This window comes from Sinohyriopsis cumingii, chromosome 7 (assembly GCF_028554795.1).
Source record: "Sinohyriopsis cumingii isolate HCF-2022 chromosome 7, ASM2855479v2, whole genome shotgun sequence".
NCBI lineage: Eukaryota > Metazoa > Mollusca > Bivalvia > Unionida > Unionidae > Sinohyriopsis > Sinohyriopsis cumingii.
In genome coordinates, this window is record NC_142967.1 from 66,834,195 (window position 1) to 66,860,664 (window position 26,470).

General features: G+C 38.4%; 1 protein-coding gene across 1 annotated transcript in view; it reads left to right on the forward strand.

Annotated features, from left to right (window-relative positions):
* Nucleotides 1-5,418: 5,418 nt before the first annotated feature.
* The window catches only part of LOC149795446 (solute carrier family 23 member 1-like), a 45,808-nt gene continuing 24,756 nt past the window's right edge, over nucleotides 5,419-26,470 (forward strand). The window contains exons 1-3 of the mRNA XM_089963801.1: nucleotides 5,419-5,716; nucleotides 12,842-12,914; nucleotides 15,445-15,604. Of these exons, the coding sequence (XP_089819927.1) occupies nucleotides 5,419-5,716; nucleotides 12,842-12,914; nucleotides 15,445-15,604 (531 nt within the window). The remainder of the gene's footprint in view (nucleotides 5,717-12,841; nucleotides 12,915-15,444; nucleotides 15,605-26,470) is intronic.

Genomic DNA, 26,470 nt, shown 5'->3' on the forward strand with positions numbered 1-26,470 from the left:
TGATTGTAGCGAGTAGAAAGATAGTCAGAGACACACTTCAGCGGAAGTTGTTTACGTTGCATAAGGAAAAGTTTCCAAAGCGTCCAGTGCCGTTATGTTATAGACCCGCGGACACACGGCGGCAGAACATTGAAGTTGAAATTCCAGCCCCGACAGCGTCGGGGACAAAAAAACAAATTCTCGTGCTGAATGATATCGTGCTCGTTGATATCAGCGTCGTCGAGGACGCGCTACGTGCTGATAAATCCCCGTGGACGCTAGGATACGCAACAACAATACATTCCTCGCAGGGACTAACCATCACGGACACAATTGTTTGGATAGTTGATAATCGCATCGAATGGTCGAATCTAGTCTATCTTGCAGTGTCCAGAGTACGAAGGATAAATCAGCTTCGAAGAATTGTTATTGACGGAGCCGATGACGGAGTCACTGACGAAGCCGGCGACAAAGTCACCATCGATGCAAGCGTCATTGATAGAAAACTCTCGGGTTACCGCCAACAGGATAAAAAAAAACAGCGGCGTTTTGATATTGATGCCGAATTAATAATCTCGCTACGACAACAACAGAATAATCACTGCGCGAGTTGCAATTGTATAATGAGTTGGCGTTATTCGGATAAAGACACTCGCCAATTTACCGTGGATAGGATCGATAACAGTCTCGGTCATGTCAAAAACAATGTGAGGTTGACCTGTCTTGAGTGCAATAGACGCAACGGCGCTAGTTAAGACCACGTGGGGGTAATTGAGTATCGTTAGGTATCACTTGTAGTTGCTCGCGTGTAAATCCGCGCTGAGGAGCAGTTGAATCCAGTCTATAGATCGGTGGTCTACCAGTTGATCGTGTTATCGTTGATATGTTATGTGTGGTAACACTCCAAATAGGATCAGTAGCCCTTTTTTTACCGCCTTCAAGCTCTCCTGGTTCATATAGATATCTAACAGTGACATCGCCAAGAATCGGCTTAGAAACGCTATTTATTTTTAATTTTCCGGGTATATACTCGTATTTAATCGCGTCGCTGGGCTTCATGTTGATTACTCGGGTAATCTCGTTATTTAACGCTGCAATTACACCTGGCAACCTTTTAACCCATTCACGAGATCGTTTTTCTTGGATGAATTCCTTCGCGTATTGATATCCAAATAACCGTTCAGCGAGAGTCCGATTGAATCGTTCAACAATTGCCTGATCACGATGTAGCGCAGTATGACCTCGTCGTATCGCGACGCTATGATGTTTCAGCGTTGATAAAACAGCGCCGCGAAATTCACTACCAGGATCAACTTGTAATAGATTTGGCCAGCGCAGAGGACCTCTTCGATAAATCCGCTCAAACGCATCGGCTACTTCAGTTGCTGACTTTGTTTTCAATGGTTCCGCTTGTTTGTATCGACTCGCAACATCAACTACGGTTAGCGCGTATTTGTAACCGTTGTCATGCGGCAGAAATAGTATATCAGCCTGATGAACTTCATTAGGTACGCTGACATCAAAGCGCGAGAAGTTGATTTGTTTAGGCGGTGGTAGATAGATTTGCCATATAGCCTGTTTGGATAACCAATTAACCGCAGTGGTCTTTGTTACCTTTGCAGCGCTTGCAAGCTTACCAATTGCGGCCTTCCCCTTCCAGTATCCTCTCGGAGAATAATAGATGGAATCCATCGTTTTTCTTGGATGATTGTTATTAATTACCAGCGCCAATCATTAATTTACCTTTCATAGCCGATTTTACCAACCATGAGGCCAATTTTTCTTTGACGGATTTATCAGGAATAGCATTTAGCGCGTGAATTAATTTTACATCCGCGATATGACGCTGTTGCAGATCGCTACTTTTGTAAGCAACATCATGAGCATGACACGCCTTATCGATAGCGTTTATTGGATACTCACCGGGTTTGGGCTGATTTTGATCATCGAGTCTAATATCTAATCGTGTTCCGGGGCCACAGTAGTTATATCCTGGGAGGTGTTTTTCTCCTGGATACTTTGCCCACGGTGTTCCGGGGAGTTTTGCCAATTTGGCTGCGATGTCACCTCCTCGCTTTTTTTTAAAACATCTCCGGGTCTAATAGAAATAAATCTAAATTTCTTTGTACCGCATTGTACACACTTACCAGTAAGCGCCGATCTGTTATTTCTTGTCGTAACGGTTGTCATATCATTTGTGCCAGTACGCACTCTACACTTCACACAATATAGATCCATAATTTATGTATAGAGATATGAATATAATTGATTTTTCGGCGACTAAAACAAGAGAACCAGTTAAGCATGTTGCAGCGTTACCAAACTCGATCCGGATGATTATCATCGGACCATCTGGATCCGGCAAGACGCAATTGTTACTCAATTTAATAATGAGATGGATGAAGTGGGATAAGTTGTATTTGGTTGCTCCTAGCGTAGATGATCAACGATGCTACGAGGTGTTGAAAGATTTCAACGAGAATGCATCAGCGATCGCTAAAAAGAATGTTATTGAGTTTATTACGGATATCAATGATGCACCGGGTATTGATGATATTGATGGCGACGTTAACAATCTAGTCGTGTACGATGATGTTATGTTAGACAATCAAAAGAACCCAGCTAGGATATTTTCCAGAGGCAGGCATAAAAACACTGACGTGATATATGTCACTCAACGATACACTCAGATTCCAAAAGTAATCAGAGATAACTGCAATATTCTTGCTGTATTCAACGGCGTTGATACACACACGCTACGAAATATTTGGCAGACATGGTGCGGCGGTGATATGGACTTTAATGTTTTTCGAAACTTTTTTAGTCATGCTCAGTCGACCCCACATGGATTCATAACGATAAATTTACATGATCCTCGGACACGATATCGTATCGGACTTGACCAAATATTCGGTTAGTTGTAAATAATTTTCATTGTAAATAACTACTTAGCAGCAGAGGGGGTAATGACATCGACGCGGTCGTCGACGTGCTTACCGGACGCTGACGACGCTGGGAATCGGCGCGCAGAAGGTGTTAATTAAACCAAATGACGTTTGGACGATCCCCCAACGACGTCGTCGTTTTTTTTTTACCAGGCGCTGACGACACTAGATCGTTGAGTGCAGAAAGTAATAATTAAGCAAAATAACGATTGGACAAAATGTCCGATTCGCCCCCTCTGCTGCTGGTTTATATATATATATATATATATATATATATATATATATATATATATATATATATATATATATATATATATCAAGAATACAAATCATATGGCGAATAAAAGTCCTTTCAAGTGCACTGGATGCAGGAAGGGATCAAGTTTGTCAGGGATTAAGATAAATGTAATAAACTGACTACGAACAGTGCAAAACTAGTATCTAGCTAGCCTAAACGCTTTCGACTCTTAATGAATCTTTTTCAACGGCAAATAAAAAACATAGACAAGACAAATAAAACAAACCGTTGTCTTTGTAAAACTTTACATGACTATGACTAGTTGCGGATGCTGAAAGATATTATATATTGACCAAGAAATCGATGAGCCATAGCATCAACTGTTATTTTATGTAAATTTATGTACGCGCAAATTTTATCCCGGATATTTCATTGTTATAGTTGTAATTATAAGCTATTGGGAGACTAATAAGCAAATTTAGAGAATTTTTGGAAAGAAAACATGTGGAATAATAAGAGTGTGGTGAGAAATTTGAATATACTAATATCTTTGTATATTTTGATATTCACCTAATTAATAATATTTTGTCTTGATTTTGACTTCTGCATGTATTAATCTCGGCTGGGATTAGCAAGCAGTCGACAGAACTGAGCTATACTCAACAACGTCTAAACGCCTGCAGTTTAGACATTTTGCTCTAAGATTTTCTAGATTTACACATAGGAACAGCAAAAATTGTTAAGGAATCCTTAAAATTAACCCGTGTTTTGGAAAAATAAGTACAATGACCGGCAAAATTTTCCCCAAAAATAATTTCTCCCAATAACATACCATATACATAGTAGTGTGCGACCTGTAATCCTTTGAATACGACTCAGCCCCCACCTGTGAGAAAATGGATACGGAAACAATGCAACCAAGAGCAGTACCACGGGGATCTAAACTAAAACAATATTTTGAAACAATAGTGGAAGATAGGAGATTAGTTGTTTGCCACCCCAAAGGATGCCAGCTGTTAGACTTTGGTGAAACACACTCTATGCCAAGGCAAGGAGAGGTTTTAATGGCGCTCAATACCCTTGGCATAGACATAGGGAAAATTGACGCCCTACAAAATGGTGGTATAAACAAGCTGGTGCTGTACCCAAAAGAAAGAATATCACTAATAGAGACAGACTAAATACAAATAAAAGGAATCCAGGTCCAGGTTACCGAAACTCCGCCATTCATTAGAGAGATAGAACCTAGGACAGTTGAAGTACACATTATGGGACTGCCCATGGAAGTAGGGAATATTGAGTTAGTGGAGAAGATAAGGAAAAAATTTGGGGCAAATGTTGTTGTTGTTCTAGGGTTTAACGCCATTTTTCAGTACAATATAGGCTATACATGGCGGCCAGTATAACTGGTGGAGGAAGAACCCTGGAAAACCCTGGGAAGAACCACCGACCCACGAGAAGCTACTGGCAGGCTTTCCCACATACCCACGTTAGCCGAGCCTTGGACTCGAACCCACGCAGACAGAGGTGAGATGGCAGTGATCCGGAACGGGAGCGCTTTAGACCACTCGGCCACTCGGGGCCCCTTGAGGCAAATGTAATTACGCACAAAATGGCAACTGTGTGGGGCTATGCACCTATACAATCTGGAAACAGAAAAATATACCTGAACAAAGAAGATGCCAAGAAGATACCGGTGTTCTTCTACGTACTGGGATTTAGGCTTAAATCCTGGTACAAAGGATGTGAGCATGACAGGATATGCCCAATGTGCTATCAGACAGGGCATGGCCCCAGAGACTGCAAAAGAATAACAAATCTAGAAACAGTCACCTATGCCAGCAAAGCTGCCGCAGGAAGACCATTGCAGCCTGAACAACAACAACAACAACAAGAACAACAACAACAACAACAAAATACAGAGGACCAAGAACAAATCTTGAACTAAATTAGACAGATAAGAGAAGAAAGCAAAATACAGACTTTACCGGAATTGGACCTAACCAATATTGTAGAAGGGCAAGAAACCCCAGAATGGGAAGAGATTTTTTGAGCCCTAACAAAACTAGGAAAATATCAACACCAGTTAAAGAAAGTCAAATATACACAAAGAACAGGTTTGAGGGATAAGAGATCGAGCCCATTATAGAAGAGGAGGAAAATGAAAGTATAGGGGCAACACCCCTAATATCGACACCCCTACCAAGAAGGAACAGACAAAAAAGGAAGGCGGAATCGGTATCCCCGCAGGAAAAGATGACACCACCACAAAAAGAACCTACCCAGCAAAGAAAGAACAAACCGAAAAAGATAAGAGAGGAGGAAGAAACAGATGAGGAAAATTGCAGTGAGAGTGACAATGGAGAACATGAAGATGAGGAAAAAACAGAGATGGAGACAGAGACTGAAACGGAAACGGAACCAGACTACAGCACTGAAAACACAAAAGATACCGCCACGACAGGAACAATAAGTGAACAAAACACCACATTACAGGAAACCAATTTAACATCAACATCAGAAAATGAAACCACACCCAACTCTTTAGAGGGGGGTGGGGAGACCAGTGCTCCCCTTAATCTAATTTATTTTAATCTTATTTCAACCAGTTTTAAGATAATCTAATACAATAACTATATAGAGGTATAACCATCAATGCGACACCCTGGGAAGAGACAGGAATGGAAGGAATGAACTTACAAGTCCTGTCACTAAATGTAAATGGAATAGACAGAAACAAACTACTAAAATTTCCAAAAGATTTAAAATATGATATGTTATTTATTCAAGAAACACATAACGGTTTCAACAATGAAATTAAAGCTTTATGTGAAAGCCATTTAAACAGAATTCTTTTAACCAATGATTATACAGGAAATGACGTAAAGGGGGGAAGTAGCCATTTTAATAAAAAATAAAAGAAATATATTTTGGGAAAAAATAAATGAAGACAGTTATTTTAAAGGAAGACTTTTACACATTATGGTTTGAAAAACCCATTTTATCAACCTTTATATGCCAGCAGACAGGGAACATAAAAAATCTTTTAAGAGAAACTAACAAAATATCTAGAGAAATACACAATGGAGGATGTCATTTTAGGGGAGGATTTCAATTGGATAGGGGAAAACATAGACAGGGAGGGGGAATTAACATCAAATGATTTAAGAATAAAACCTGAAATGGAACTTTTTTTAAAAAAAACATAAACTGGTGGATGTATATACGTGACTTAATATTGTACGAAAAGAATATACATATGATTATAAATTAAATAAAGGGAGTAGATTAGACAAGTTTTTATGTACAAATTTCGATGAAAAAATACACAAAGAAGCGGGAATATCTAATATAAAAATTTAGGACCATAAACTCATATTCATGACAATAGAAATAAAAACTAAACAAAGATGGGGAAAAGGAAAATGGATGTTCATCACTTCACTTTTAAAAGATATTAATTTTGTAAATGAAATAAAAATGGAAATAGAATATTTTAAACAAAAAGAAAATTTAGATATTATTATGGAATGGGAAATACTGAAAAAGAAATTTAAAGAAATAGCAATTAAATTTTCAAAGATCAAAAGTAGGAAATTCAAGTGGGAAAAAGAATCTATAAAATTTCAACTTCGAATATCAAATAATAAGGACTTAGAAACAAAACTAAACAACAGATTAGATGAAATCATAGAAGAAGAATTAAGAGGAAGGGAAATTAGGGCTGGAAAATTTACACAATTATATAAACAAGCAGAAGGACTATATAAAAGAGAAGAGAGAAGGAAGGGGGGGGGGGGCGGAAACTTTAGATAAACTAAAAATAGCTGAAAACAAATTAACAACTGACCAAAGGGAGATTATGAATTACATTAAAGACTTTCACTCAAATTTATACACAACACAGGACATAGAAGGGAAAACAATTGACGAATATTTGGAAAATATCCCCTGCGAGGTGATATCATCAGAACATAAAAGCTTATGTGATGATTTCATCTCGCAGGAGGAAATAAAAGAAAGCATACAAACTGTAAATAAAGGGAACTCACCAGGAGGAGATGGACTCTCTGCAGATTTCTATATGAAATTCTGTGGAGAGTTGTCGCCCATACTTGAATGGTTATACAATAATATTTTACTTAGAAATGATAAAATGTCAGAAACAATGAGGGAGGGTGTTATAACCTTAATATATAAAGGAAAGGGAGACAGGGAAGACCTAAAGAATTGGAGGCCCATCTCTCTCCTAAATACAGATTATAAAATATTAAGTAAGATTCCAGCGAACAGGATAAAAAAAAGGTATGGATAAAATAATCAATATACATCAGACTTGCGGTCCTAAAAGAAGAAACATACAAAATAATATTCTTAATATTAGAACAAATTGTAGAATATCTAAAGGAAAATAACTGAAAAGCTGCCATGGTACTTTTCGATCAAGAAAAAGCATTTGACAGATTAGAGCATAACTATATACAAAAAGTTCTAAAAAAATTAGCTTCAGAAATTTTTTCGAAATTGGACTAAACTACTGTACAATAACATAACCTCGAGAGTACAGGTTAATGGGATCATGACAGATAAATTTGAAATCCAAAAATCAGTGAGGCAAGGATGCCCACTATCTATGCTATTATACGTAATAGCAATTGAAATGCTAAGCATCAGCATGAAACTCAACAAAGAAATAGTTGGTATAAAAGTTCCAAATTTAAAAGATGATGTGAAAATGCTACAACATGCAGATGATTGCACAAACTTTATAGAAGATCCAAATTCCTTTAAACACCTAATTAAGGAATTTGAAAAATTCGGCAAAGCTTCAGGATCACAAATTAAACAAGATAAAACAGAACTATTAGAAACAGGCAACTGGCGAGGCAAACACTCAGGTTTACCAACACATCTGTTTAAAAATACAGTTAAAGCACTAGGTGTATATTTTGGTTTAAATGAAGAAAAAGAAAATTGTAAGAAAATGGAAAATGAAATAAAAAGAAATGTTGATATCTGGGCACTAACGCCACTATGCACAATGGAACGAGCCCAAGTGGCAAAAACATATATGTACGCAAATCTAAATTATATCATGAAGTCTATTGACATAAATAATCTAACATTAAATAATATAGATAACCAGATTATTAAATACATATGGAATTTTAAAATGCATTATATTAATAAAGAAACTTTATATAGGGCCAAAGAAAGGGGGGGGGGATAGGAATACCCAGCCCCAAAATTTTAAAAGTAACAAACATTTTAAATAGGTTTAAAAGAATAAATACAGACCCCAACTTACCATGAGTGGGAATATATATTTACTGGTTTGGTTTTATATTACGGAATAGGGAGGATATCTATAAAAACAGCCATCTTACCAAATTACTTCAATGTCCTAGGAAATTTAAAAGTATTAAAGATTTATTATTTAAGTATAGGGATAAAAAAGAACTATGGAAAATTGATGAAAAATTGACTTACACGTGGATAAGAGAGGAAATAACGGGAAAATTATTATGCAAAATAGAAAGAGAACATTTATATATTAATTGGAAAAGAGCATGGGGGCACTGGTCGAAACTAGGCTCCCTAAAAATTCAAAGCCTCTGCTTCAAATACATGCATGATGCGTGGTTGACGGGAGAGGCGGCAGCGAGACGGCATATGGTCAGAGTACCGCCTAAATGTCCGTTGTGTAAAAAAGGCCCCTTTACTAAAATACATACACTATTACACTGCCCACAAACAAAAGAAAACAGAGAAAAAGTTATATCGGAAATACAAAAAAATGACACATACAAACAACAAAACATACTGTATTTAGATGGGAATTTCAACAAACACACACTATACAAAATAACCAACTTTATAATTTCAACCATAAAATCGTGTGGACAAGTTATAATAACAAGATAAAAAAATGATATTTCCAACCATAAGGGAAAGTACGGATAAGGACATTATGGGGCTATGTCACATGGCGCTACGCGAAGTGAACAGGCCCATAAAAGAGTCTGGAAAAGAACCCTTATGGATTGGACCCTTTATACAATTTATACAATATGCAGCCCTTTTACTACCCTATCCTATATAGCATTTATCAGATTACTTTACTAACATTAGTACAGATCATTACTGTACATACCATCCCGAAAGGAAGACAACTATATTATTGATTTTTCTGGCTTTTTGGCATAATTTTCCAATACAAGACAGACCTGCTCGAGATTGGAGACATACAAAAATAAAGAAAGTATAAACCTCACCTCGAGCACAGTCTGAATCTTAATATTATACGAGAGAGTGAAAATCTTAATACATACATAAGAACCAATAAGGTTTTAAAAGTAAGCATATAAAAAACACTCTCCGCAAAATTTCAAAATTTTAATGAACACTCCCGGTGTATGGATAAACACGGGAGAAGATAAGACAACTGGGTTAGATTTGACATACTCTGCTGTCCCAACATGAAAACAAAAATAGCACTCAAAACATATAGCACACACATATAGCAAACATGGGACGTAGGTGACCCTAGCAAGGTCGACCAATCAAACTAGGGAAGAGACCCCAAGAGGATAATAGAAATCACTCTAGGACGATCAACCCTATAAACACACTAGAGAAACTTAGAAATACCCCACTCAAAATTTCTAAACAAGAAAAGTTTTTAAAAATCTTTTAAAAACAACACAAGCAACACACCTTCGGGGGAAACAAAAACACATAAAACATTTTAAAGCTTTGACTAAGTGGGGGGTGGGGGTGGGCATCTGTCTGGTGCCCCCCCCCCCCCCCGAAAAAAAAAACGAAAACATGTCGGCTGAAAAAAGATAATTTTATTTGTGAATGGCTGTCTTTTTCTGTTCTTCATGGTTTAAACCGTTTGGTTTCAATGTTCTAATGCGGCGTATCCAGTAAGATTCCTTTTCTTTCCTGGTGTCGGAATTCCATTTGGGGTTGTGAGCAATTGCTATAAGTGTTATATCACTGAAAGTGTGGCCACGAAAAGAGAAGTGTTCTGGGTTTCTGTACTGCTTCTTTCTCATCCAATCAGATCTATGAAGGTTGGTCCTTTTGTGTAGTTTTTCAGTTTCTCCGACATACTGGATGCTACAGATCTTTATGTGATGAGATAAATTACATTCTCTGTTTTGCACGTTTTATTTGGACCATGTATTTTCAGTTTGTCGCTAGTCACTGTGCTAGAAAATGTCCTGGTTTCTATTATATGTTGGCAGGTTTGGCACCTTTTATCGCCACAGGGGCCAGATTGACTAGTGTGGTCTTGGTTAGTGGTTGGCATTAGCTTCGCCCTGACCAGGATGTCTTTGAGTTGTTGTGGTCTCCGGTAGGCTACTAATGGTTTGTTTGGGAGTACACTCCCGAAAAAACCTGTAGTAGCCTACCGGAGACCAAAATACTCCCAAGAATATTTTCCTGAGGCCGGTACAAGGACACCCAACAGCACAAGCATGTGCCTAAATTGATTAGGGAAAACTATAAAATGTTTATACCGTATCTTGGCGTTAATGTACATGGCCTAACAAACATTTATTGGACTTGGTAATCCGCCAACTACTCTTACAATGAGTTTTAAAATATGTTCTCAGAGATCGGCCGGGACAGGCTCCAACTGGAAAAATGGGCATGGACGCGCAAGGTCTATATATCTCCCGTTTTTTTTATACGAGCGTGTCTCAAGCGGGCATATAAAGCCATTTAACAACCACAGTAAGTAGATACAACGACTAAATCCGCCAAATATACCATGGCATATGCTACCGAATGATGCCACAAACATACTCACGAGCAATTAGGACCTCAACGACAGTAAATAGGTTCAGGCAGCGTGTGAAACATGTTACAGTAGCAATAATCTGCCCGGAAGAGCTCACTGCACTTCGGACAAGCATTTGCACCACTGATCAAGCCCGTACCCTAAACTACAAAGGAGGTGAAGCGAAGATAGTCGAGGAACCACCACCAAGATGATAGCAAACAAAAGATAAACCAGGTCAAATTATTAATAACGCGTCGGTCCCCGAAGACGTGCCAGAGCAGATTACAGACACGCAAGAAAGAATTGCATATCTTGAACAATTTCATTCCGAGTAGAGAACAACTTATAACATATTTAATGAGATAGGCCGCAAAGAGATCGCATGTAATGCTGTAAAATTTACCGCAGATTTTCCAACCGACATGAAATATTATGTATAGGAAAAATAAAAGCCTGGAAGCAAAGCAGCTAAAATGTCGACCAAGTGGATATTTCGGAAGAAGTCTGACGAGCAGCTGACAACTGGCGAACACTGGAATAATTTTACCATTGAGGTTGAAAACTATAAATGCCAACATGATATTTCAGCAAAGCAGGTGACGGTATTAATAAAGAGCAACGTTTACCTTTTGTTGTTTGCGAGAATTCAGATGCGCAATATGTCCACGAATCTTCATCTAATTGCCAGCCTCGCCGACGACATCATAGACCCTGGAACGTTTCTGAAAATACCGATGATGCTTACATCCATTTTTTCGTACTACACCGATGATCAATTTCGAGGCCATTTCCATTCTTCGCGAAATCACTGCCCCGATGCAGCATCTAGTTGAAAATCTACCCCGAGCGTCACACCAATGATTAAAATCTCGTCAAAGAAGTCAGTATTGTATGTGGTGTTACGACTATATGGTCTTAAACATAGTACCAGAAAAAAGCGGAAAAAAGTTTTGTAAAATTCAACTAATAATTTATTTGCCTATAACACAAAGCGAAAATTAAATAGAAATTTAGTGTGTTGTGTATTAAATCCTTAATGGTCCTAATAATAGGGAGTATTCAGAAACAATTATGTTGGTGTTTCGAATGAATTTCTAATCCAGAATGTGCCGATATGTCATTAGCCTTATATATGCTAGTGTGCGAACAATCTTAATGTATCACGATGATATAATCTAGAATGTCGTTAGCATCGTTAATTGTTTATCACTTGGCCAATTATTCGATCTCATCGTTTTGGGGGCATCGCTTAAAAACTGGTGTTCTCGGCAGGATATGGCGCAATCATGAACCTTCTAGAACATCCCACGGGCGCGTACGAGATTGAAAAAGATCAATAATATTATCCAACGAAGGATTTATATGAGGACCGGTAAAAACTCTTACTGTCTTTTCATTAAGTTAATGTTAAAAATCCAGGTTGAAGAAAATAATATTGCAATTATAAACGATTGCAAGCTCACACCGAGGTTTTCTCCGGCAAAGTTAACTAGATATGTCCCAGCTGGTTTAATCGAAACACTACTTGATCAGCTAAATGCGGCTAAACAAAACCACATCGGTGACATTGCAACTTTCAAATTAATCAGCGACGCAAATGCAAAAAAGTGATGGAATATTTACATTCATCGTGACAATTCTGTTATTGGATGCGACGACCGCATTGCAAAAGAGGCTGGATTAGGTACCGTCTGTATTCTACCGGGGATGGCTCTGTAAAAGGCTGTTGGTGTACGAATATCGTCTTGTAGACATATAAGAAAGGGAAAAGGTCTTCGACTAAGTCAAAGGTTCCCTAGCTGCAATGGCATTCGGATGTGGCCTCATTGTTGACGACATTGAAAGTACATCATTTAACCAATTGTAATTTTCTGGTTATTACAGCTCAGTCAAGCGTTTCTGAGGGTGCCATCACTAACTACCACGCGTTGAACCTTCTTGGAGTCATTCACGGGATGTGAACAAAAAAGGACACGAAAACACGCAAACGCTAAATCCTTAACCTTAGCAAACGGCCAGCTTGCCTTCTGTCCTCTTGAAAATTGTTTGATAGACCTAAACTTCGTATCTTAAAGGTGTGCGAGTCCAGATCATACTTTATTTTATTATATCTAAACCGGAATTAAAGGCTGTTGAGGTAAAATGACGATACTGATAAATAATCATGGTCATCTTTGTGTTTTTTCACCAATCTCACGTTTTGGGAGACCGGACACTTGTTGCAGTGCATTTCACGTTTACTGTAGGAAAATCATGAGGAGGATTTAGCAAGGGTGTATCAGTTTGGTTGACAAGGGATAAAATCATCGATGGCGATATTGTGGCACTTGTTCATGAACATTTGCATCAGAGTGGTGTTATCAGACCACCGTATACATTCAAATATAATTTTGCTAAGGGTAAAAATAAAAGTAGACCGTTGAGACCCCTTTGGTGTAGCAATGCCAACACGGAACCAGCTTGGAGGGATATCATTAGCACGCAAGAACACCCGGTGGCTGACCACATCTGGCGTGAGAGCACTCAGTGATTGTTTCCACAACAATGAAGTAAAATTCACCTACAGAGTCACCCCGGTTTCATTCCCCGCTGATTAGGTTGAACTAACATTGACTCACCTAAGAAGGAAAAAACCTGACTGTTAAAAAACAAGGACGCACAAGTCCTCGTAACAGTTTTTGGACCAAAACGAGAATGGTCGTTGAAGACACCAATCATTGCCGCGATCATTGTAGTTCTAAGTAAACGTGGTGCTAGGTCCGAGAATGCACAAACGGGGCAGACTTAATTATTCAACAGGTACACATTTTGTGAAACACTAAAATGGTTAATTTGTTAGAAGCGCGTGTGCATATTGTGCTTGAACAAGGTCATTATGTCGAACAATTATGTTTCGCGATCACATTGTTAATAGAAGAACTATGATTAACCCTCAAAGTTACCGACGCGAGAAACTAACTGAAGCGGACTAACAGCCGAGAGCTGAAATCAATAAGAGAATCGAGGTAGTCGTGAAATATAAACGCCTGTGGATGCCATTTGCGTACTCACCTCAGCAACAGCCATTTGCCTTGGTCTGCCGGAATCGCGACTACGGCAACAATGGCAACTATCATAGGTACACCAATCGCATGCGCTTTCGAAGATGTATTGATAGCATCCGGTGTGGACGGCGGCTACTTCACTTTATTTGCATTTGCGAATAGATGCTTATCCAAAGTTCTCGTGGCGGCACAAAGTAGTTTCAGCACAATTACTCAGCTGTACTCTATGGCCATCAAAGATAAAACGATTAGCATCTGCGAGTTCGAAATGGTGCTTGTCGTCAGCACAATCACGGAATCGTATTTTTAGCGACAATAAACAGATGTACAGTCAGGAAAAGTCGAGATAGGGTTTTGCCAGCGTATATCGATCTGCCTGCTAGCTCACAGAAGCGTATTGGTCTTTTTTTAAGTACCTGATCGTAACTTCTGTTGGTGGCACCCGCGGTATAAAATCGCGTAAGGCTCATTGCCGGCGGGCGCGCATAAATATTGCACTCGCGTGTGATGAGTGTTAAGCATTGAGTAAAGAAGGTTTTGATCCAGATCAGTAAAGAATTCTAACAGCCCAATGATGACACTTCTGGCATTAACGTTTCATAAAAAAAACAACAAAACAAACCACAACAACAAATCTTGACTCTCCTTTGTCAATTAAATATAGTTAAGTAGACATGCACATCTTTAACAACAGAAGTTTCTCAGTCGTAATCAGAAAGGATATCAATCATCACATGCTTATAGAATGCACATTAGATTTCATATTTATCTCTGTGTGTTTGTGGGATTTGGATTTTTAAAGTAGCTTTAACAAGTTTTCAGTCACACCTCTACGATATCTGCAGTGTGGCAGTTTATAGTGATATCTAGCACTCGGGCATCATTCCACAGACATAGAGCATGATGTCCAACCCAGTCACATTATCCTGGCACCAGGCCGGCCAGTCCTAACACTAACCTCTTAATGCTGCGCGTCAAGCAAGCACCTGTTAGTACCATTTTTATAAGTCTTTGGTGTAAATCGACTGGGGATCGAACCCACGACCTTCCGCATCCAAGGCGGACGCTCGAACAATTATTCTGTCATTATAATAAGAAATGACGATATCTGATGAACTCGCAAAAAGAATACGACCTGATATCAACATAGTGCGTAACACATTCATTTCAAACAAGACAAAATCTCCTTCAAAAGTAAGAAGTGTCACTTACTAAGGGCAACACCATAAGAGGTAAAAAATTATATTCCAGTTCGTAGGCATTATATTCAAGTTCGTTGAAAATGTATTTAATTATGGATATTCATATAATCACTCCCATTTTAATTCTTCATTATGGATATTGCCTGTATTTCATATCATCAAAACTACTTGCCTTCTCATCAATGTTAAAAATTAACCACCACCTTCCACCTCTTATCCATTTTTTGTATTGACTTTTCAGGATGAATTCAACACCTGATGATGAGAATCACCATATATCTGACGATATGAATGAGACGAAAAAGAGCGAAGAAGACACAGTGAAAGACGAGAACAAAACTGTCTTATGTGGAGTTGAAGACATACCAGCCCCACATCTTTGTTTCTTGTTTGCACTTCAGGTGAGAGAGAGAGAGAGAGAGAGAGAGAGAGAGAGAGAGGAGTAGAACAGCTATTCAAAACTAAAGATATGACTGAAGAGAGCTATACATCGTTCCTCACTAACTGATGAACATGTGTGCTTCTAACCATTTTACCAAAGGTGATGTAAACTTAGTAAAGATTGAATGCACTTAAAATTTTATGATATGCTTATAATAGTAAACGAGAATCAGATATATTAATACAATCATAATGTATACACTATACAGTTACAGGATTGAAATGTTTCAAAATATGAACGTAGTAGACAATAAAGAATTATTATATGCTCATTGTTTTCTCCGTTAACTTTACATTGTCAGAATCGTTCAGTATTTTACGATATCGCACACCTTCACTTTGCACTCACGCGCAGGACACGTGTGCCCAATAGTGTATTAGGAACTACTTTGTAAACAAATCATGTACTCACGTGTAGCACACGCTTTACATTTTGGTTGATTATATTTGTTTCTGAATTAAATAAAGCAGATGTTTCGTGGACTGCCACATACCAGCTGATTTGCTACATTCCGCGTTAACTTCTTTTGATATAATGTTTCGGACTTTGGCGATAGAAGCCAGATTTCATAAAATTGCTTGGCACCTTCAAATAACATGCAAGTTATAAAGGCATAAACTGTCTCTTTTAGCTGGTAATAAGAATGGCAAAAATACACTTACAGTTTTACATTCTGAATTTCCTCAAAATGTACTTTCTTAGTTCTGCAAATCCGAATTATATGAGCCATGTCATGAGTTCTCAAGCTTGATTACACATTTCGAAATTGTACTGTAATTTCGACTATATTCCAAGTGCAGTTACATCCTCCTTACTGCACTCAAAATGAAATAAACATTATATTCAATAGCGTCTTTTTGATATTTGCAATTGAAACTCTTCATATTTTCCCCACATTATGATTTCAAATAGTCAATGACAGAACAAACACACTTGCAAATGTAACACGCTTCTCCCGCGCTGCTTCAATCCGATGTATTTCATGTACAATTTGCACAGATGAATCCAGTCCATAATCACGAAATTCCGTAGAATCGACAAAATACCCAAATCTATTCATTCCAGATCAAATGGAAAAATTGTTTCAATGCGCATTCATACACAATATGACTCCAAATTTCAATTTTAAGTAGACAAAAAACGCCATTTTCTTTCGAAACTTATGTCTAGCGCTCGACAAGTTCGAATTTATCTGGGCGGAGTTATGTGCGCATTAATAATGTTGTTGTGTAATGATGAATCTGCGCTTGTGTATTTTGTTTGGAATATGGCATACATTCATTTACGTTGTTTCTTGTAGTGGATTTTGTTTCTCTAATTAAGCCTTAGGTAGAATAAGAAAATGAGCATATAATAAAAAGGTTACTTCATTTATATGGGAAAATATGAACTCGTTTTGTCGGATGGATATACTGCACTCCCATGGTGGTGCAGTATTCCATCCCAAAAACTCGTTCATATTTTCCCATACAAATGCAGTAACCTATAATTATAAAACATCAGATTAAAATGTTATAAATGTCATATTTCAGTCATTTTTGTTATTATAGATATTACCGTTTCTTCTGTCTATTTTCATCATCATCATCATCATCATCATCATCATCATCATCATCATCATCATCGGGGTGGTGGTTGTTTTTTTATTGCTCTTTTTCTCTCATTTAAATAAGAAATAACGATATTTTTTTCAGCAAGCCATCATGTGTATTGGCAGCGTGTTGTCTATACCCTTCATCGTGACATCACTGATATGTGCTAAAGAATAGGATGAAGTCATTTCTCAATCGCTTAGCATAACTCTTTTTATGTGTGGTCTGGCAACATTCCTGCAGTCAACCTTTGGAGTGAGGTGAAGTATACATTAGACAGGCATGACATTTGACTATTTAATTAATAGTAACTTAAGACTGAATGTTTTGTTAATACAGAATTGTTATCGGTTATGGACTTGACATCACTAAACACGCCCACCTCATCCCCATAGACCCCCATATATATATTGGTGGCGGTCATGAGCAAATTTTATTGTTTGTACTGTATATAACACGTAACTGATCTATCGTAGCTTAATGGGCCGGAAGCTCTGGGTCTCATAATCCTATAAAAGGAAAAGGGACAATATTTTGCCCTGCCAGCGCAACTCCGAAGATTTCGGCATATTCTTGGATATTCCAGATCTATATAAAGCAAAAAACAATGTAATCCAAGTAGTGTAGAATAGGGTAAACTGGACCAAATTATATTTCGGTGATTTTATAAAGATTCGGTATATATCTGAACAACAAACTCAAAATTAGATCAATAACTGTCCAGCTGGAGTTAAAATATATAAAATTATTAAAATTACTTGGCGAGTAAAACTATGAAGGCAGTCAGTCAATACCTTTTAGAGAGGTGATATATATTGTTCATGAATTTGGCAGTGAAAGTTACATTTTGCGTCTCAGGAGATGATGTGTATTTATTTACAGGCTGAAGTGGGATTAAAGTGTGATCAAAGCTTCTAGATAACATCGATCGATCTAGAGTCTTTCGTGATAGGAACATTCTTGGCAGTATGAGGAAGAGAAATGAGTTACGCATTTGTTGTGAATATAGACACACTTTCATTCCGCTAAATTTAAAATATAGCTGAAGATCTAGATTACTTCACAAGGTCATTCTGCAACGTTTAAAAAAAATGAAAGAATTTATAGAGACAATAAAGGTCGGATTTTAAAACAGAACACGATAACTCTATATTTGAAGCAGATGTGATAGAATTCTGCAGTTATTCCTGTGGTGGGTTGGCATTATCAAACATAAAGTAATACTAAACAAATTAAACGAGTCAGAAAAAGAAAGTGAAATATATTGAATTGAAATAATGTTTAAATGAGTTATATATTTACTTATAATAACACAAGCAAAGGGAAACAATTCCTTATTAAAGTGTTTATGTCAATCACTATCAGCATGAGGGGGTCAACCGACCAGGGGGCGGCCAGAAATGGATGGGAAAAAAAATGACGCAAAAAATATATGGAACCGTTGGAATGACTAACGAACAGCAACATAAACGATATGTGACATTTCGTGATGCTTTTTTTACGTGTTATGCAATGTGAATATTTTTTTTAAAAGTCAGAATATCAACAACATACAATAAAAATAACGCAGAGGCTCTATTTCAGCAACCAATCGTTGTATATATTTATTATGTTATTTTAAGCAACAATGGACTTTAGAGACTGAGCACTTTGTCTGTGTCAGCTTAGTTGCCAGCTCATTGCCAGTTATGTTTGTTTGCGCCAGTTTAGATCCATTCATGGGGTTCCTTCATTGGGTAGCCTTCAATGAGGTTTTCTCACTCTTCCAATTTCTGCCTTCATGGAGTCCCTTCATGGGGTACCCTTCAATGAGGACTATCTTTTACTTTTTGATTTTCCATATGTATTTCTGGCTATATCTTTCATATATTTCTGGCTGTATCTTTCATGTATTTCTGGTTATATTTATCTCTGGTTATTTTTGGATTCTTTACCTTTACGGTCTATTTTTGCCACATGGACATACCCCCTCGGTGAATTCCTATATACGAAACGAAATACTAGAAATTCAGGAGTTTTTCCATACATTCGTGCAGGCTATGGTTCTATGGTCAACAGGGTACGCACTGATTTCTGAAAATATTTTGCATACCCAACCCCGAGCGATCACGTGATGGTACAAAACCGCGACACCACCAGTTTCACAAATTGTCAACTATCAGTACATTTTCCGGTTGCCTTTCGAACTCTTCGCCTGCCCTTTCCCCCAAATAACTTCAGTTTCAAACCCGCCAGCAATATGCCGCTTCCTGGGATCGAACCCACGAAGTATACCGGTAATGGTTTGGAAATCAAAGAACAGTACCATTACCACACAGCAAATTCGCAAGATATCTGTTAAAACTTAATATAAATACCTTCTGTTGACGATAAATCAAAAACGTTTAAGATAATTTACAATTATCCCGTGCTGCAGAATATTCACTTGAAATAAAATACATAAATAGTGTTATTTACAATAAATAAATAATATATCTAAATTCGTACTACATACATTGCCGAGTGGGGAGAAATTCATATGTGTACATTGATAATGGATACGTTGATAAATCAATGCAAGGACAGTCCACATGCAGAATTTGTAAAGCGAAATAGGTCTGTGTTGTCACAATGCTCGAAAATGTTTCTAAACAGACTGTGGGTTTTTTCACGGAGAATATATCAGGTATAAACAGTGTTATTTACAAAAATAAATAATATATCTAAGTTCGTACTCCATCTGTAGTCCACAGGCTGTTGTTGTTGTTGTCGTGGGGCTTAACGCCATTTTTCAGCACACGATAGGCTATACATGGCGGCCAGTATTAATGGTGGAGGAAGAACCTGGGAAAACCCCGGAAAGAACCACCGACCCTCGAAAAGCTACTGGCAAGCTTTCTCACATACCCACATTGGCTGAATCTTAGACTCGAACCGCCGCAGACAGAGGTGAGATGGCAGTGATCCGTAACGAAGAGCGCTTTAGACCACTCGGCCACTCGGGGCCCCTAGTCCACAGGTAAAGTTAGGCAAGCGAAATAGGTCTGGTATCAACATAATGAAGAATGTCCTTAATAGCCTGCGGCAAAATAGGTCTCCACATACCCCCTCAATTTTACTTGTAAATTTCAGCCAGTTAGCGTACTGAATCAAGCGACCTCAAGTGGGAATCTCAGCGAGTTATTAATAGCGCATTCACGTGACTGCGGCAATGTCTAAACTGTTGAGTCAAACTGAGAACAGGTAATTCAATGTAGTTGGAAAAATTACGTTACGTTGCTGGATATACAGTAGAACCTTGTATATCTGCTGACATAGTGATCTGTAATTAAATCGTTGTTGTCATAATAATAATGAGTGATTCTGCGCTTACTATGGAACATTAGCTGGAGAACGACTGGATGCGATGAGAAGTATCTTCCAGTCCGTGCTTTTGTAAAACAGCAGATGCAACAACGTCAGGATGATCATGTGGAATTTACAGAGGGCACATGATAGTTATTTAAACCAGTAACAAAAGCGACAATAAAATCTTCTGTCGGTGGAACAAACAGCTAAATCAACCGAACAAACAAGCTGAATCAACCAAAAAAATAGCGAAAAGAACGAAAGAAAACAAAACGAAAACGATTCTCAAAGAGCTTCTTACTGGGATAGTTGCTGATCAACCACAATTACGGCCAGAAATACAGCAAGCAATAAAGGGTATTGAACAAGCAAGTGCTGAGATTTGTGATATAAGGAATCTTGTTGAACGAGAACTGGAACCTTTTAAAAAAAAAACACCCGCCGAATTTACCAGAGAAAGTTATGAAATACTTCAAACGAACCCTATAGAGGTTGCTGCAACAGGATATCAAATTCGCAGTAAACTATTAGACAGAGACCGCCGATGTCACCAAAAAATCATGTACTCGTTTCGTGTTTCGAAAGCTTCATGGCATAATTCAAATTAGTGGTGAATATAAGCCTTTTTTTTGAAGAATTTGAGAAACATGTCACAGAAGCTAGAGAATCCCCATTACTTGGAGATATATTATCACCCAAAAGAGTTCAGTTTGGACTGCCTCGTACTGAGGAAGAAGAACCACGTGAAGGAGCGACCAGAAGTGACCTTGCCACTCGCGATCGACGTCGTAGGAAACATGGTGGTAATGCGATCTTTGAATCGCTGGTGATTCAGGATAAACTTTGTCCCAATAACGTCCTCGCTGATGTTGATTGACTAGAAATTCTGATTGTTGGAAGACGAGCGGGCAAACATTCCCACAAAATCATAAATGAACCAGCTGTTATTTGACACCCTTTATTTACTGGTGGCGTCATAGACAGTGGCGTCTATCGGGCGCTGATAGATGAACTTACCGACGATTACCACAGTAGGTGATCAGTTAGATCGGTGATAACATAAGAACATGATTATACACAATGCCCATCGTATATTTGAAAGCGTCAGGGTAATAAATTCACGATTACATGTTTATAAAATGATCTAAGGAGATGGACTCGGCGATGTTCAAGATTTATTTAGAAGGATAGCCCCAAAAGCTATTCCAATCGTAAAACAATTAGGCATGAAAGCTACCGAAGTTGTTCATGATACGGCTATTGGCACTGTTGGTAATCTTGCTGGTAAAGCATTTTATGCGGTCAAAGACAGACTCGCACGATTAGTACGACGAAAACCACATCAGAATGTGAAGCATTCCAGCGCAAGCATTTCAGCAAAACTGTCTAGCACCGAAGTAAATATTCCAGTAAAACTGCCCAGTACCGAAGTGATGCTAGCAAGTGTCAGCCAAATAATAAATCAAGCTGCAAATGAGCTGTTGAGAAAATTAGCTGGAGTGTCATTGCCGACAAAACAAACCGCAGGTGAGATAAAAAAGAAACATAACCGCAAATCTGATAGCTGGTAGTGGCCTGGCCCGTCATCGTTGGCGATATTGATCGGTGTCAGAACATCGTTTTAGTGAATGAATCATAATAAAATATTCCAACGTGTATCCGATCCAGCATTTGACATGGATGCATCGTTTTTCAAGGATGAATCAGTGCGTGATTATCAGTATTATTCTGACGCATGTGGACGAATCAAGCTACAAGTGCAAGATTCAAGCAGATATTTCCTGCACGCCGAGGTATTCATTGAGATCAAATGAAAACTTGTGAAAGTGGATAATACAACACATCGAGTTGGATATCGAGTTGATTTTTGTAAATAATGGTGTTATGACCTTGTTTAACAGTGCCACATACACCACTGACGGATAACAACATTGAATCATGTCTCGAAAACGTCGACGTCGAGACAAAGATACTCGGCCTCGCAAGATATTCCAATGATTATTCAAGGTCCTCTGGTCCATCAATGCTGTTTGCCAAAGATACCACTGATACACCCGAGAGCAGCAACGTAAAACTGAATGCCGCTGGCAATAAAATTACATAGATGAATGAAAATTTAGCATGGGATTCGCAGCACGTCGATCTATGTTAAACGTCGATGAAGACTTTTCTTGTGTAATTCAGCTATCACATATTTTGGGGTTCTGCAGATATGTCAGAAAAATTATTTTCGGTGCTAAACACACAGTTGTACAAGTTCGAAAAGACACCGACAAAGATGCATTCTGGCGAAGCAAAGCAGTTAATGCTGGTAAAGTGAAACTGACAACACTTTCATTGTGCATACTAGCGATGACGCCATCGCTCGTCGTTGATACAACTTCTTCTCTCTTTCATGGACAACGGCGGAAAGTCAACGCTGTCATGGCTGACTATGATCAAAGATAGTGTCGAGAGTAACGTTGTTGGGTTATTGACATGGCATATGGCATCACGGTAGGGAGTTTCGAGGAAAACGCCAGAATAGATTCACAAGAGCGAACCACAATGGTGTTTGAGACTCTCGGAGTTAGTGAGGTTTCTCTGAGAATAAATGGGCATGAAGAACCATCCGAAGAGGTGTTATTGGAGTTTGAAAACAATCATATTGCACGTGTGTATCATCGGTTGATGTCATTCAATGGGGATGATGAAAATGTTGATTCTGGTTTCCAGATATCTCAGCGTGGTTTCTCAACGCTGTATTCGATCTATTATCTGTCAATTGAACTCTTAGATTAGTTCAGACAATCTGTTGTCGACATACACTTCTGAGCTCATGTAGCACGATTGCCAGCTGGTGGTTACAGAGCAATCGCTATTATACTGTCAGAAAAAACATCGTTGCTTTAAGGATTTGGCGGATAAATGAGAGTCATCGATGCGCCCGTTGAAAACTTGTTAGTGTTTTCCGAACAAGAAATTAGATCATTAATGATGTTATAATGTCATATCCTCACGTCAATGTTACTCTGAAGCCCAGTCAGATTAAAACGCTGAAATTGGCATCAAATTAGAAATCTGGGGCAAAAATGACTCTGAAACCAGCGGCGTTGCAGGGCCGACATAAATTAGCGTTGAACGAACGTCAACTCAAACACTACACTGGTGTAAAGAAATCAAGAACTGGCTGTCGACTTGGTGTTTCTGCGAATACGATCAGCGACACAACAAAAAACCGGCGGTATATTTCCATTTTTAGCGGCGTTACGACCGCTAATTCAGCAGCTGCTCCAGCTGTGCAAAAGCAGCTGCACTCGTTGCTATTGGAACAAATGCCGGTATGTCACTGAAAAAAGCAAGAAGACATGGTATAAACACCTCCAAAAATAGGGACGCGGTCTAAGATTACAAGAAACGCTGTATGATCAATGTCTAAGGCTACCGGGGACGTTTCGCTAAACTCTTAATGTTCAGTTTTGAATTACTTGATGCTGCTTAGCAATTAAAAGTAAAAAAATCTACAGAGATGTTTTTGTGCATGATGAATTGCTGGAAAAACCAAATCGTGTTCAAACTGGTATCATTATTCTCGATGGACGTTCTGGTACAGATACTCATTGGGTTGCAGACGATTTCAGTTGTCGTAGTTGTTCATCCTGCGATCGATGGTCGTACAAAACTTCTTCATAGTGGCAAACATATTTCATAATCATTCATGTGGTGATTCACCTGTAAATGGCGGAGGCTGACCATGATCGCCACACATGATAATTGCAGTAGATTTTGTTGACAACCAAGCAAGAAACATTTCTAAAACATCTTTGGACACTGTACAAATCTCATCCCAGATAATTATTCTCGGAATATATTTCTCACCCATTCGTTCGGGGGTCCATGCATCCCCTCGCCGTCTAAAGAAACCATGATACGTTCATGCGCTGACACCACGTTTTCTCATATCTCTCGCAAACCGGTGAGTTGGTGTCAACACAATAATGTCAGTGTTTTTAAATAATGCTATAGCACATGTTGTTTTACCAGAACTACCTGAACCATTCAGGTAGACCGTGTTATATCTCGTGATTGGATCGTTTAACTACGGCGATGATGAAATCTGCCATAAATTATCCTTGCGATAATAAATATCTGGTGTTTTAACGCCAGCCGACTCTGAATATTCACGTATTTGTTCGTTTTTTATTCGCCATGACCCCCCCCCCCCCGTCGACATCCTAGTGTCTTCCGCGATAAATGGTTTCACAAGATCCATATTACAACGACTAATAGAAAAAGAATCTGTGGTGACTCTAACAGCGGCATTGGAAAATCTGTTGATCATCAACAAAAGGTTTATTGATGAGTATATCAATATAGATGATCTCAAATGAGTAAACTTAGAGGAATTGCCCTCGTAGTAGATACCTAATATACCTATTTTTTTCATCTTGCATGATTTTATTTATCCATGACACCAACACACCTCACGCCGCTGAGTCCTTGACAACAAAATCTAAATCCGTTGGATCCATAATTAATCTTGTGCAGCGACGTGCATCATCAGGTGATGAATCCTGAGTTAACGTACCGATAATGTTTCTGCGGATATCTTTTGCCGTCTTGTGGCAACCAGACAGATTTGTGTGATTTGTGTGAAATTATCGCAGAGGTTACAGCTAATGACGTGTGAATCTTAGCATCTGGCATGTTTCGTAATAGCAACAATCGTTGAGATTGACACTGGTATTAAAGTGTCTACCGAACCAAAACTGGTATCACAGGATGAATACTCGCTGAAAACTCGAATGATTCAATCTCGGCAAATCAAGTAAGATCGATATTTGGCAGTGGTCCGTTTATTGCAACTCGTGTCATTTCGTATGTTGGCTGCCCCAATCGTTCAAAATAACGATGACACTTGCCATGTCCAAGAAAGGCCGCCGGATAAGCAGCGATAGTGTCAACATTAATCATGTCCGGGAAATTATATTTTGTGTTCCAAAGACAACCATAGCCAAACTCATCACAATATTCTGATACAACATCGAGAAATTCATTTTTTAGTTGGGAGCCATTTTTTGTTGTGCTATATGAGCCACAATAGACGACGTTGTAAAACAGCTAACGAGTAAATAATCGTTGTCTATGTTATATTTTACCAAAATTTGTTTTATATTTTGTTGGAGAGATTCCTTCGGGCAGAAGAAACTTATCAAATGTTGATTCACTGATACAGGGTCACGCTTACTTATGTTGTAGATTTCCTCGTAGATCTCGCCGTCATAAAACTGTATTATTTTCTCCCTTGGAAATTTTGTCACCGAATCGGTCCATGCATGCGAATTATGATCATATAAAATCATTGGAGCACCCTTACTACAGAGTTTACCAGAATTGTACAAAATTTCATTGGTTATTGTTTTTACAATTATTTGAATCTCTAATGTTTTGTCTTTCTTAAATAAGCACGTCGTTTGTTTTAGCTCCGTCAATAAGAGTTTTCCCAGTTATTTTTTTATTCTTGAATCTGCAGGTCCGTTTCCTCGTCTAGAGTTTGCAAAATGTTCTCTGACACATTGAACCATGCAATTTAGCGAGCCTGTTTTCATCGGAGCAAGAGCAGCTATGTCTGGTTCATTCAAACGATAAAGCGCATAAGCAACTGCGGAAACTGGATATGCGTTGTTGTAGTATGGTTTGTCAATTCTGGTGAAAATACCTGCTTTAGAATTTGTATCTACTGTGACGACATTGTTATGTCGCCGTGATTCCACAACAGAGTCGTGTTTATCACGAATAATCCAAGTCGGACCATCTTCACCAACATGTTCAGCATTACTTTTTATTCTGAATACATGCTTGATGTCATCAGCAAGATTATTAACGATAGCAGATGCTCGTTCGTCATCCATTGTTGAATCAATAAA